Here is a 12,173-nt window from a genome sequence, read left to right as displayed (position 1 = left end):
GGGAGGCAGAGGCAGGTGGATTTCTGAGTTCGAGGCCAGCCTGGTCTACAGAGTGAGTTCCAGGTCAGCCAGGGCTACACAGAGAAACCCTGTCTCGAAAAACCAAAAAAAAGAAGAAGAATGCATGATGCCATTTGTCTGGGGGGGTGGGGTAGAAAGCATGTTCCTGTCTTCACGGGGACAGAACTATGGGGACGGTGCTCACTAAATGTCAGCCGGGCTATCTCTGAAGTCAGGACTTTTAAGTCATTTTTACATAATTTGTTAAATGTTCTAGACTTTAATTTCTTATGAAGGTGAACTTCTGTAACCATTATAATAAAAAGGTGAAATATTTTAATTTTGTAAAAGAATAAGCAAAAATAACATCCATACATCAAAAGCTGAGCTCAGTTTTAAGGCCTTTACAATGTTGTAAACAAATTGGTGTATATTCCATGTTCACAGAATGAAAGCCCAGCATCAAACTGTGTATACTGTGTATACATACATATACAAACGTCTATCCCTGCCACACATCGATATGGGTAATAAGCCTGGGAAGACATGTAAATACGACCAGAGCCCTCCAGGACGAGCAATCTCTAAGGATTGCGGGAAGGAAATACAAAGGCAGAGAAAAGTATTGTAGAAAGAGTAGTCACATCATCGGTGAGGATTGTACCGGGACACGTTTTGATATGACCCTTTACCAGAAACATCAGCTTCCTTCCATTATACATGTTCAAGGGCGTCGGAAGCAAACCATAAAACAATGTGGCTTTATGGATTTGAAAGTATGTCAAAGCACTATTCTCGTATAGATTGATACATCTGCCTTCCAATTTTCTTTCATTTCATTTGCCTTTCCACATGGGAAGGAAAGTAGGCAGGCAGGTAGCACACATTCCCCAGGCGGCAGGTAAGACTCCCTGTAATACAGCAATCGAACCGTTTCTGTATTTTTCCCTCCACCCCAATTACTATGAGACAAAGCTAAAGGAAAATTTCCCCCTCGAATAAAACAAGTCGCTGCTTCAGGTATTTTCAGAGCTGATAAATAATGGTGATGAGAAAGCGCGCCGGGCACATTGGCTCAACTACTCTGGACAGGATGTGGCCGGGAGAAAGTTTGCGCTCCCAGCATCCACTTGCGGGATTCCTCACCATTCGCATCGCCTCCTCCATCCACTTCTCGGTCTCCTGTACCGACACCGCGCACGGGCGGTCAGGAGGAGTGGTGGCCTCCACTTTCTCCTCCATACCGCCGCCGCTCAGTGGCTCTGGGCCGAGGGACGAGAGGAGAGAGGACAGCGGAACGCGGCGGGCGCGGGCCCTTGCTTCCAGGAGGACGGGAAAAAGCGAGGCACCCGGGAGCTATTTGCGGACGGACCCAGGCGTCCCGGATCAGTGAGCGGCGGCTTGGGGACCGAGAGCGTCGCTGCTCCGCTGTAGTCCACGCCCCCTTCCTCCGCTCGGGCGACAACCTCTGCTCAGAGAAACGTCGTCGTCTGTGGTTTCTGGAGAGCACCTAGCGCCGCCGCCGCCGCGCTGCTGTCGGAGGTCCGGGCCGGGTTGGCGGAAGACAACGGTGAGCCAGCAGCCCCTCTCCCCCAGGCAACCCACACAACCCGGGATCTGGAGATGCTGAGATCGACGTGGAATTTTCTGAAACGTCACAAAAAGAAATGCATCTTCCTGGGCACAGTCCTCGGAGGTGAGCGACAACATGCTTTTACAACGGGGCCCCTGGCAGAAAGCAGTGGCCGAGGTGACTTATAAAAACAGGCAGGGCCCACCGATTCCAGGCCGGGATTTGTCAAAGGGACTTGGCCCAACCGTCAAAGGAGAACCTCTAAAGTTCTTTTATCTTCCCTCTCTGTGCCCTTTGCCCCTCACTCTGCCCCCCCCCCTCCGTCCTCCCCCTGCCCCATGGGCCTTCAGGAATCTGCCCCAATGACGTTTCTTTTCAAAGCACTATTCTCGTGTAGATAGCTACATTTGCCTTCCAATTTTCTTCTTTTGCTTTCCTGTTAGATTTTCATTCTGTTTGTCAGCTCAGCTTTCAACCTTTCACACGAGTTTCGAAATATTCTAGGGCCATTATTTAAGTCTGCTCTTTGAGGTGGTGTTTAAAGGTAAACTGAAAACAGCATGTTGCTGTAAAATACACAGCAGATAATTTCTATTCTCCGATTGTAAAATACAAACTATCTATCAACACAGTGCTTATTATGCAGTGTTGTCAGGACTGGCAAGGTTGTGGTCACGGTCCATTTTGGCGATATAGTTGAGTTCNCTGCCTGAGAAGAAAGTTAGAAACACATAGGATAAAAAAATCTTGATGCTGGAATTGTAACTTTGTGGTAGAGCGTTTGCCTAGGTTGACTGCATTGGATCCCAGGGAACGAGCAACACACATGCACGCACATACACAGACACACACACACACACAGGCACACACACAAACCGCTTTAAACCCTTTGTATTTGTAAGACAACCCTGAGTTCATAATTATGGAATTTTAAGAAGGGAATCTTTTGAACAACACCAAAAGGGAGTTTAAAAGAATTTTCAAAGTTTGAGTTTTAAGAAATGTTATCACTATCCTCTGATCCTGTGTGTGTATATAAATATATCATAATATGATTTAAAATATTAGGTCATTTGTAAGACAATAAACACATTCTGCATATCTCTGAGGTATAGCACAAATGGATAATAGTTAATATTTTATAGGAAATACTTTATAGATACAATGTGTTTTATATTACCTCCAGTCTCTAATATCTAAGGTATATAAATTGTACCAGCATTATAGAATACATATGCTAAAGATAAAGTTGTCATGGAAGACATATAAAGAAAACTTTTTGCTCTACCTAAGGGAAGAAAATTGTCTCTAGCAATTTCAGAGGGGAAAGCCTCACCCTTACAGTTTATGAAACACCTAATAGCAGATCAGAAATAAGCATAGGAGAAAGTAAAGAGTATATGGAAATAGTAATAGTTTTTTTTTGAAACATTATTGAGAGTTTTATATTTGGAGATTAAGAGGAAAACACTGGGTGTGGTGGCACACACCCTTAATCCCAGCACTCAGAGGCAGAGACAGGCAGCTCTCTGAGTTGGGGGTGTGGTCTATATAGTGAGTTCCAGAACACCCAGAGCTTCATATTGAGACCCTGTCTCAACAAACAAAAGATATACAAACAGAAAACAAAACAACACCAATAAAAGGGAGGGGAAAAGATTCAGAGGTATAATTGAAGCACTACTGTTTTTTTTTTTTTTTTTAGCAAAACAAAACGTCTTAAAAGAGTTGAACTTACTTAGTTTTATTTGTAAAGAGTTCATATTTTTCTATATTATAAGGAAATTCTCATCTTTCATTTTAAGAAATATTAAGTGATTATACTATTGGGAACAGTATGATTAAATAGGTATAATTTATATATTTTTAATCACACTAGGGACTCACCATATGTTAAACAACATACTAAGTCCTTTCCAACCTCTGGGGATGGCAGCAGTATAGTTACGATTAGACCATTGTAAAACGAAGAAACCGGAGTCCCTAGACTTTAAGAAACTTGCTAAGGGTTTGAGTTATTAACAAAGAAATAAGAATTCAACCGCAAGTGTGTTAGATCCCAACGCATATTATCATCCCATACTCTACCACTCTGCCTCGGTGGGTTCTTTAATGTTTTACGAATGAAGAAATACGTGAAATACTGTTACTAGACCGTGATAGAGTTGAATACAGAGCCTAGTGGTATGCAGCAGCATGGAGTTGTATAAAATGAAGCAGATTTCACAAGAGGAGTTGCATATTTTGAAAGCTGAGTAAGGTGTTATTATGTATGATCAAAAGAGTTAGCTTTTTAGTGCTGGAAAAACACGGCAAGCAGAACTTTGGGCTGTGTGGCTTCTAAAGTCAGACTTCCTAGTTCCTGCATGTCCATTTACTCCATTAGACCATTGGGGCTGGAGAAGGGCAGTGGTTCTCAAACTGTCTGGTGGGAAAGAGTGTAGAGTGCCAGTGACATTTCAGCGTGACACAAATATTGTGGACCTCACAGATCCCTAACAGACTCCAGGGATGTCTGGACCATACTTTGAAAACCACTAGATAAGAGAAAGTGTCACAGAACAGAGGAGCTAGACTCAATTGCTGATTTCTTAAAAGCACAGAACACTGAGTTACAGCTATTTTGTTTTGTTTTTCGAGACAGGGTTTCTCTGTGTAGCCCTGGCTGTCCTGGAACTCACTCTGTAGACCAGGCTGGCCTCGAACTCAGAAATCCGCCTGCCTCTGCCTCCCAAGTGCTGGGATTAAAGGCATGCGTCACCTCGCCTGGCACACTGAGTTATATCTTAAGCCTTGGAATTTTTACCTCTTTAGGAATTTTTCTAGTCATTTATTCACTTAACATTTGAACAAAAATAATGCCTACTCTAACTCTACGGGACTCTGAATACACAAGGAGTAAGACATTGGTTTCTCTTAAGTCTGGAGAGTGTGCCTGGAAATATACTTATACACAGTGTGAAATGGCCGCCTTACTATGCCATTATGTGTAATGTGGGCAGGATCCGTGTGCAGTTGCTTCTCAGTCTTTGCTATGGATGAAAACCATTTAAAGTGCTTCAGAAAAATATGGACTCCTTCCTTCAGATTCTGTTTCTTCAGGTGTAGAGTACAGTTCAGGAATGCCTCAGTACTGAAATGGAGATGTCACCAAGTGGTACAGCACTGACTGAGCACAGACAAGTTCACTACTCAGCACTGAGAAAAGATGGAAAAGATGTAAACATTAGAAGTTGGGGATCTGCTTGATTGGAAACAATGTTGATGGATTATTTCAAATTGTTATTGAAAATAGTTGTGCTATAGAAATCTTTATCCTGGAAGACAAGACTGAGAGATGGTTTTAAAACAAATGATTTATACAAAGATATTTTGCTTAATTGGCCATGAAAGAAAGCATCAAAGCATTTTCACTTTTTTTTTTTTTTTGGTATTTAGTAGATATTTTAATTGCTAATAATGAAGCTACAGAGGACATTTAAAGCTATTTGATGTTACACACGGAAAAGATGTATATCCAGTGGGAGTATGCGGCCTGGTCCAAGTCACCTCACTTGCTGACCAAGAGCCATCATTAATGCCTGTTTTCTAGCCCTTGAGTCAGGCTGCCAGAGAAGCATATACAGCCCTGAGTCCGTGCTAGCTAATGATAGTTTTCTCTCTCTCTTTAGTAGTTCCTAGAGGAACGTTAGAAGTAGAGTCAGTTTGTTAATTTTGTATATGGAATCCTAAGTGAACTAGACTTTGACTAGAAATATCAGTGCTAAGGTACAACAGTGTGTCTAGGACTTAAGCCTAATTTCATGTGTGACTTTTCTGGTGCTTCCATAATGAAGACCTACCAAATGAGAAATTTACAAAATTAAAATGTATCTTATACTTTTAAAGTTATTAGTCCTGATCAAGGCATCTGTAGAGTTTGTTTCTTCAGTCACTTGAAAGGGATTTGTACTAGGCTGTGCCACATGATGGTCATCTTGTTTCACACTGTCTTCTGCTACTGAATACTGACTGCTATAAAGCCTCAGAGAGCTTCTAGGAGCCCTCAAATTGTCTTTTCTCCGCACATATCTTTGTCTAAATTTTGTCTTCTTCTCAAGACACTGGCCATGTTGGGTTGAGGCCCATTGATCTCACTTTGCATTGACCTTATGTTCTAAGGTGCTAGGCCTTCAGTATATCAGCTGGTGGCACAAGCCAGGAGTGGACACAATTTAACCCTTAACAAGTTATTTTCCTTTTTAGCTTTAGCTAGAATATAGTGCACTTACCAAGTAAAGAGTGTCACATCAATGATTCATTTTACAATATAACTTGAGAGATAATAATCACTGTGTATGTAACCTTCAGAAATATGGAGATAAGATACAAGCAATGTGTTCAGAACTAGTTGAACTAGAATTGCCTGTTGGAGGGTCACTTTGCCTAATCTAAGTTAGTTTCTTCATTCTCTTGGGATCTTAGTGAGGAGGGAAGGGGAATAGGTTCTCACAGTACATTCCAGGCTACCCTCAAAATGGTAATCCTCCTGCCTCAGCTGGAGTTATGGATATGAACCATATTTCTCTCTTACTCTAATGGTAGTGTGGCTGTGCTGCTCTGATGTTACAGAAAGACAACTGATGAACAGCTTTTATGAATTTCTGTTTGCTCTTGAAGATTAATTATAATGCACATATTTATACGCGTAGTAACAACAACCATGCTATTCCTATTTAGCACAGAATTTTAGGGAACTGTCTAAAGGTATATAATATGTTAGATTATCTACAACATTCGTCTTAGTAAAAATAGTTTAGGGTATGTTTGCTTTGCAGTTCCTGATGGCTATCTTTGGGGAGATACTGTAAGCTACAGACTGGAGATAAGTGAGAAATGGCTAGCCCCCTGAGCCCTTGCTGCCAGAATTTATAATGAAAGCAAGTTCTGGCACATATCAACACTTATTAGCAAAGACAAAGCAGTAATGCAGCCTCTTCTGTAAGCTTGTTGAATTCTGTTATTCCTTGGCACTGTGACAAAACCTTGTACTCAAAACAAAAGCAACACTATCATTGTTGTAACTCTTTGGATTTGGAAGACTTTTCTGGGTTCCAGGTTAAGCCATCTCTAAGGAGAAAGGCCTTCCTAGAGCTACACATCCATGTTTGTAGAAATAGTACTAAAATGTTCCAGCTAATCAAGTGTCTTAAACACTTACTGATTTAGTCCGTGAAAAATCCACTCCTGCTATTCATCGTACTATTTAGTAACTATCTGATGCTAATCAGAGATGGTTAGTTAAAACACACCATCTTGTGTGGGGGACTGCTTGAGGAAAATAGTGGATCAGCAGGAGTGGGAGAGAGTGGAAATAAGAGTGGGTAATAGGGACAGGGGTGACTGTGAGCTCAGTGTGTTTTATGCAAATGTGGAATTGTCCAAAATAAAGAAGAGGCTATGACTGCCAGTGTATACTGATCACGTGTTAACACTGGAATGTTCATCATATTCCCGGTTAAGAAAACCAATGGCCACTCCCCCAGTATATGACAAAAATGCACTCACTTACTTTGTCTGTGCTGAAGACCACACAACCCTGCCATATTTTATACTGTTGGGTTACCATGCTGTCTTCATGCTCCCTTTGTCATTTGAGTTAGTAGTTTTTAGATAAAGTAAATTACATTTTCTTATTTTCTCAGACTTTTTTCTAATACATGGGTGGATAAATACATGTCTTCCTGACTAAATATCTTTCTCATTCCTTTAAATCTTTTATTGTAGAGATTTTTAAAGTTACATGAACTTTGACATTGAATAAAACATGGAAAATATAGAAAAGCAAACAAAGTTGCAATTATCATAGTTTATTTTACTTTAGAAATTAAATACGTATTTTTCTGTTCCATTAAAATGCAAACTTCCTGGGTGTTATTTTATCACCTAGTAGTATAAGGTAGATCTTTCTTTGAGTCATTAACTATTTACCAATGTGGTTTTTAATAGCTGCATAAGATACTATTATGTGAACGGATCATAATTTATTTAAATAATCCTCTGTTGCCGAATGTTTAGAATATCTTCAGTTAACTATTAAAGATGCTACCAAACTTTATAAATTTAATGCCTTTCTGCTGTTTGTCTGCTAATCTCTTCTTTTCTTACTGGCTATATTAAAATATATTGTATACATATAATATAAATAAGTAAGTAAATACTGCAATCTCCTTTCCCTTTTCAGTTCTTTTTTTTTTTTTTTTCCGAGACAGGGTTTCTCTGTGTAGCCCTGGCTGTCCTGGAACTCACTTTGTAGACCAGGCTGGCCTCAAACTCAGAAATCCACCTGCCTCTGCCTCCCAAGTGCTGGGATTAAAGGCGTGCGCCACCAACACTTGGCCCTTTTTCAGTTCTTTAATAAAAGTTTTTTAGAAGCCGAAATTCTGAGGTTGTCCCTAATATAAACCTCATAATTTAATCGAAATTTTTATTGGAATTATTGGAATTTATTGCTTAAATATTGGTTGGAATCTTTAGTACTCTAGTTAATATATTACTTTTTTTTGTTTTTTAATGATTTTAGGAGTATATATCCTGGGAAAATATGGACAGAAAAAAATTAGAGAAATACAAGAAAGAGAAGCTGCAGAATACATTGCCCAAGCTCGGCGACAGTACCATTTTGAAAGCAACCAGAGGACTTGCAATATGACAGGTAAGCGCACACACACACACACACACACACACACACACACATACACACACACACACACACATTTGTGTGTTAAAGTGCTTGTTGGTTTGTATTAATTCACGGTCTCAGGCTCCAGTTTATGGAAAAGCTGAGGAAAGTGTGCTGAATCTCAGTAGTCCTGTTAACAGATACATAATTTCAATGTGGATTTTAAAAACAGCATAAATACTCATTTTATATGTTCATTCATGTGTTCATGTATCCACAGTGCCTGCCACTCCTTGAGGGAGTAGGCAGTAAACAGAGTAAGGTCCCCTGAGCTCTGGCAGCTCTTCTGGTAAAAAGATGGCAAATAGCAAATAAGTGACCTTAGGCTGCCGTGGATCCAGTACAGAGAAGAAAGCTAGGAGGAGTATGGTCCGGGGCTCACACCTCTGCCCAGACGGCATGTGCAGAAAAGCCTCACAGTACAATAGGGAGAGCACATGCCTGAAATGAGAATATATTAGAAAGTACAGAAACAGCACACAGGCACTGGAGCCAGAGAGGGACAGATGAGTGCTGGATAACAAAGCCGTGGAGAGAGGCCTTGTAGGTCACAGCCAAGAGTCTTAAGTCTATTTTGTTCATTAATACATGCTAATAATGTAACTAACCAGAGCCAGAAACCTACTGGGAAAAAGCTGCAGTACAATCAGCCTGCTCATGTTTGAAGAGAGCAAGGAGTTAGGTTCTAACTGGTGTAATGCCTGAAAACTAGTTTCTCAAATCTATGTCAGGTCTATTCTTTTTACTGTTTACAGCTTGCTTTCTCTTTCTTTCTCTCTTTCTTTCTTTCTTTCTTTCTTTCTTTCTTTCTTTCTTTCTTTCTTTCTTTCTTTTTTATTTATTTTTACTCCCTAACATTTCTTTTCAAGGATACTAACTTTAGAAGGAATTTACAAAGCTACGTGTATCTGATTCAGCTTTACAAGTAGAATTTTTCTCTAGATTTGAGAGAACTTTATTGCTAGCTCACTTGCCTCATTTTATAGATGGAAAAGCTAAGATCACAAAGAGAAGATAAGTTCATAACTGCATGTGAGTTTTTTATTTGAAGTAATCATACCGAGTCAGATGCCTGTGTTCTGTAAAACCCTATTCAAAACTACTGTCCATATGACAGCTCATGTGCACAGCCAGGATGACAGAGGCTCTGGGGAGAGGCTGGTCACCAGATCAGTTTCCAGTTTGATTTGTATTATCTGTGTTCTTGAGCTAACCTAAACCTCAGCTCTTCCTGTAAAATGGCCTTCCTAAATGTTCTTCAGAAATGTACTGGGAAGGACCAGGAGTGCAGCTCAGCTGGCAGAAGTTCTTGCCTAGCGTGTAAAGGAGTTTGCTCCACATCCTAGCACTTGGGAGACTTAGGCAGGAAGATTGTTCTGAGTTGGATGACAGGTGGCCATATAGCCAGTCCCCATTTAAAAAAGAGAAGTAGTTTTCGAGAAGACAGCAAGATACTGCACATAAGCTGCTTGGGACATAGACACTCAGCATGTGGACTTACAAATCATGTTGAACATGCTGGTGCTACTGCGGACATCTCAGTGAATCGTTAGAGAATATGAATAGTCTGTTTCAGATTATTATGCAAGTTTTCATAAAATGGTAAAGGGTTACTTTTGGGATCTCAAAATACCTCTCAGTTTGACAAAATCCTGTGCCATATTGGGCCTCCCAGAATCAAATGGAAAGATGTGTAAGCAATGTCTCAGGGAAAATGCCTATGAAGACTAATAGAGAGGGGGCAGGAATAGGAAAGAAAGTCTCTGACACTTGTGAAAGAAAGAAGTGGTAAGAAATACCTGGGCCAGGCGTGGTGGTGCACACTTTTAGCCCCAGTACTCAGGAGGCAGAGACAAACAGTTCTTTATGGGTTCAAGGCCAGCCTAGTCTTTTTAGCCATGTTCCAATATAGCTATAGTGAGACTGTGCCTAAAAAAATTAAAAGCCTGAAATGATTCTTCCCAGTTTCAAAAAGCTTGGTGAGTTAACAGGTCCAGTTCCCTGGTAGAGGAGTTCCTACCTGAGTTACTATGAGCTAAGAGTGATATGAACATAGTAATGAATCTGCTGGTTCATTCTGCTGCTCTTAGAAGATGTAGCTGGCACATGCCGTGACCATCACAATCCTCAGCAGACTAAAGACAAGTAAAAATAGCATGGCATGATCACTAGGAGGTAAAATATAGGTTCTCTAAAAAGCTTGACAAACTACAAATAATGTGATTAAACGTGTACCCTGGAAATCTCTGGTGGGTAGAGCATAGGCATGGAGGACTTCAGTTTTCCTACATGAGAGGTCAGTGTCAGTCTAAATGTTGTAAGATAATGGAACACTTCAAGGCTTTGTCCTTTGTCTTTCTTGACTATGAGTTTACTAAAGACTGAGGGGAGAAGCTCAGTAAATGTACACATGACATGATGTTTGTTTATGTGCATAGCTGACATCACTAATTAAGTTTCAGAATACAAATACTATTTGTTTTTTGGACTGTTATAGATGACTTTTTTTGTATGATGAGTCACTTTTACGAATTCAGAATGATGTGTAATATTGATTAAACATTGAAAATTCAAATCAAACATAAACTATAATGAACAAACAGTACATTGTGACTTCTAGAAATACTTATTATTAACTACAGTAATTGGACTGTAGTGATGAATTGTGATTTGGGTAAAGGATCACAGTATACTATACGGTAGTCAAAATACAGGTACATTCCTACGTCTTACATGCTAAGAAGATTTTAGATTAGGTCATTAGGACCCTTTTCCTCAAAAAGAATGGTAACAGTAGCCAAGGCTATTTCCATGAGCTAATAAGTACTTTTGTAAACATTATAAATATCTTAATCCCAATAGCAGTTCTATAGGAACTGTGTTATCTTTAATTTACAGATGAAAAAACTGAGGTACAGATTCAAACCTATAGATCTTTCTGTGATTTGTGTCTGGATTAGAAATGTTTAGCATGGCAGGTGGAAATATGACTCAGAAGTTAAGAATCCTTACTACTCTTGCAGAGGACCTGTGTTTGGTTCTCAGCATTCACTTGGTTGCTCATAATCATGTGTAACTCTAGTTCCAGGGAATACAACAGCCTTTTCTAACCTCCACTGGCTCCTACACATACATGATGCACAGATACACATTCAGGCATGCATACACATATATGTGAAATAAATAGAATTTTTAAAATGTTATAGAGAACAGATGACTGAAGATATCTGCTCAGTGTTCATACAGATGGCTAGGGGAGAATAGAATAATCAGAAAGAATCTTCAAATTAAGTTGTATATCCCATTATTGTTAAACTAGTTCTCCATGAACTCCATTTTCTGAGTATAGGATTTTTTTGTTTATTTGTAAGGTTACTTGCACTTTTCCCTTATTAGTCATGAAGAATTGGTTCCAAAGTCTGAGGATGTTCAACTGTTACATTAAGTGGAATATTATGTATTCAATGACCTGTAGTGGTCCATATACTTGGAATCATCTCTAGAGTCCTTTAACTGTGTAATAAAATGTAAGTGGTAGTTATTAAGTTATTTAGGGAATAATACCAAGAAAAAAGAAGGTATGTCCAATACAGGCACAAGTTTTGAATATTTTGATCTGGAATTGTTTGAATCTGTTACCATTGTAAGCTACTATTACTGTATAACTTAAAGCAGTGTGAATACCCCATGACTGCGCATGCCTTTTGTGAATGTCTTTGGTTTCTGTTTGTGGGACAGTGCTTTCCATGCTGCCGACACTGAGGGAGGCCTTAATGCAGCAGCTCAACTCGGAGAGTCTGACAGCTCTGTTGAAAAGCAGGTAAAAGCACACTGTGATCTGTGCTTTAGTGGAATGCAGTCAAAAGCTGGAGAATGAGC

The 12,173-nt window shown here is 39.8% G+C and overlaps 2 protein-coding genes across 3 annotated transcripts in view; one reads left to right on the top strand and one right to left on the bottom strand.

Moving 5' to 3' along the window:
• Adat2 (adenosine deaminase tRNA specific 2) overlaps positions 1–1,262 on the bottom strand; it is a 19,371-nt gene extending 18,109 nt beyond the window's left edge. For both annotated transcript variants that reach the window (XM_021221845.2, XM_029533123.1), the window contains exon 1: positions 1,147–1,262. In XM_021221845.2, coding sequence (XP_021077504.1) covers positions 1,147–1,242 — 96 coding nt within the window. In that variant the 5' untranslated portion in view covers positions 1,243–1,262. The remainder of the gene's footprint in view (positions 1–1,146) is intronic.
• A 104-nt stretch (positions 1,263–1,366) lies between these two features.
• Pex3 (peroxisomal biogenesis factor 3) overlaps positions 1,367–12,173 on the top strand; it is a 28,450-nt gene continuing 17,643 nt past the window's right edge. The window contains exons 1-3 of the mRNA XM_021221164.2: positions 1,367–1,696; positions 8,136–8,267; positions 12,033–12,114. Of these exons, the coding sequence (XP_021076823.1) occupies positions 1,624–1,696; positions 8,136–8,267; positions 12,033–12,114 (287 nt within the window). The 5' untranslated portion in view covers positions 1,367–1,623. The remainder of the gene's footprint in view (positions 1,697–8,135; positions 8,268–12,032; positions 12,115–12,173) is intronic.

This window comes from Mus pahari, chromosome 21, assembly GCF_900095145.1.
Source record: "Mus pahari chromosome 21, PAHARI_EIJ_v1.1, whole genome shotgun sequence".
NCBI lineage: Eukaryota > Metazoa > Chordata > Mammalia > Rodentia > Muridae > Mus > Mus pahari.
Note: the sequence above shows the minus strand (reverse complement) of the source record. Positions and strands in the feature narration are given on the sequence as shown.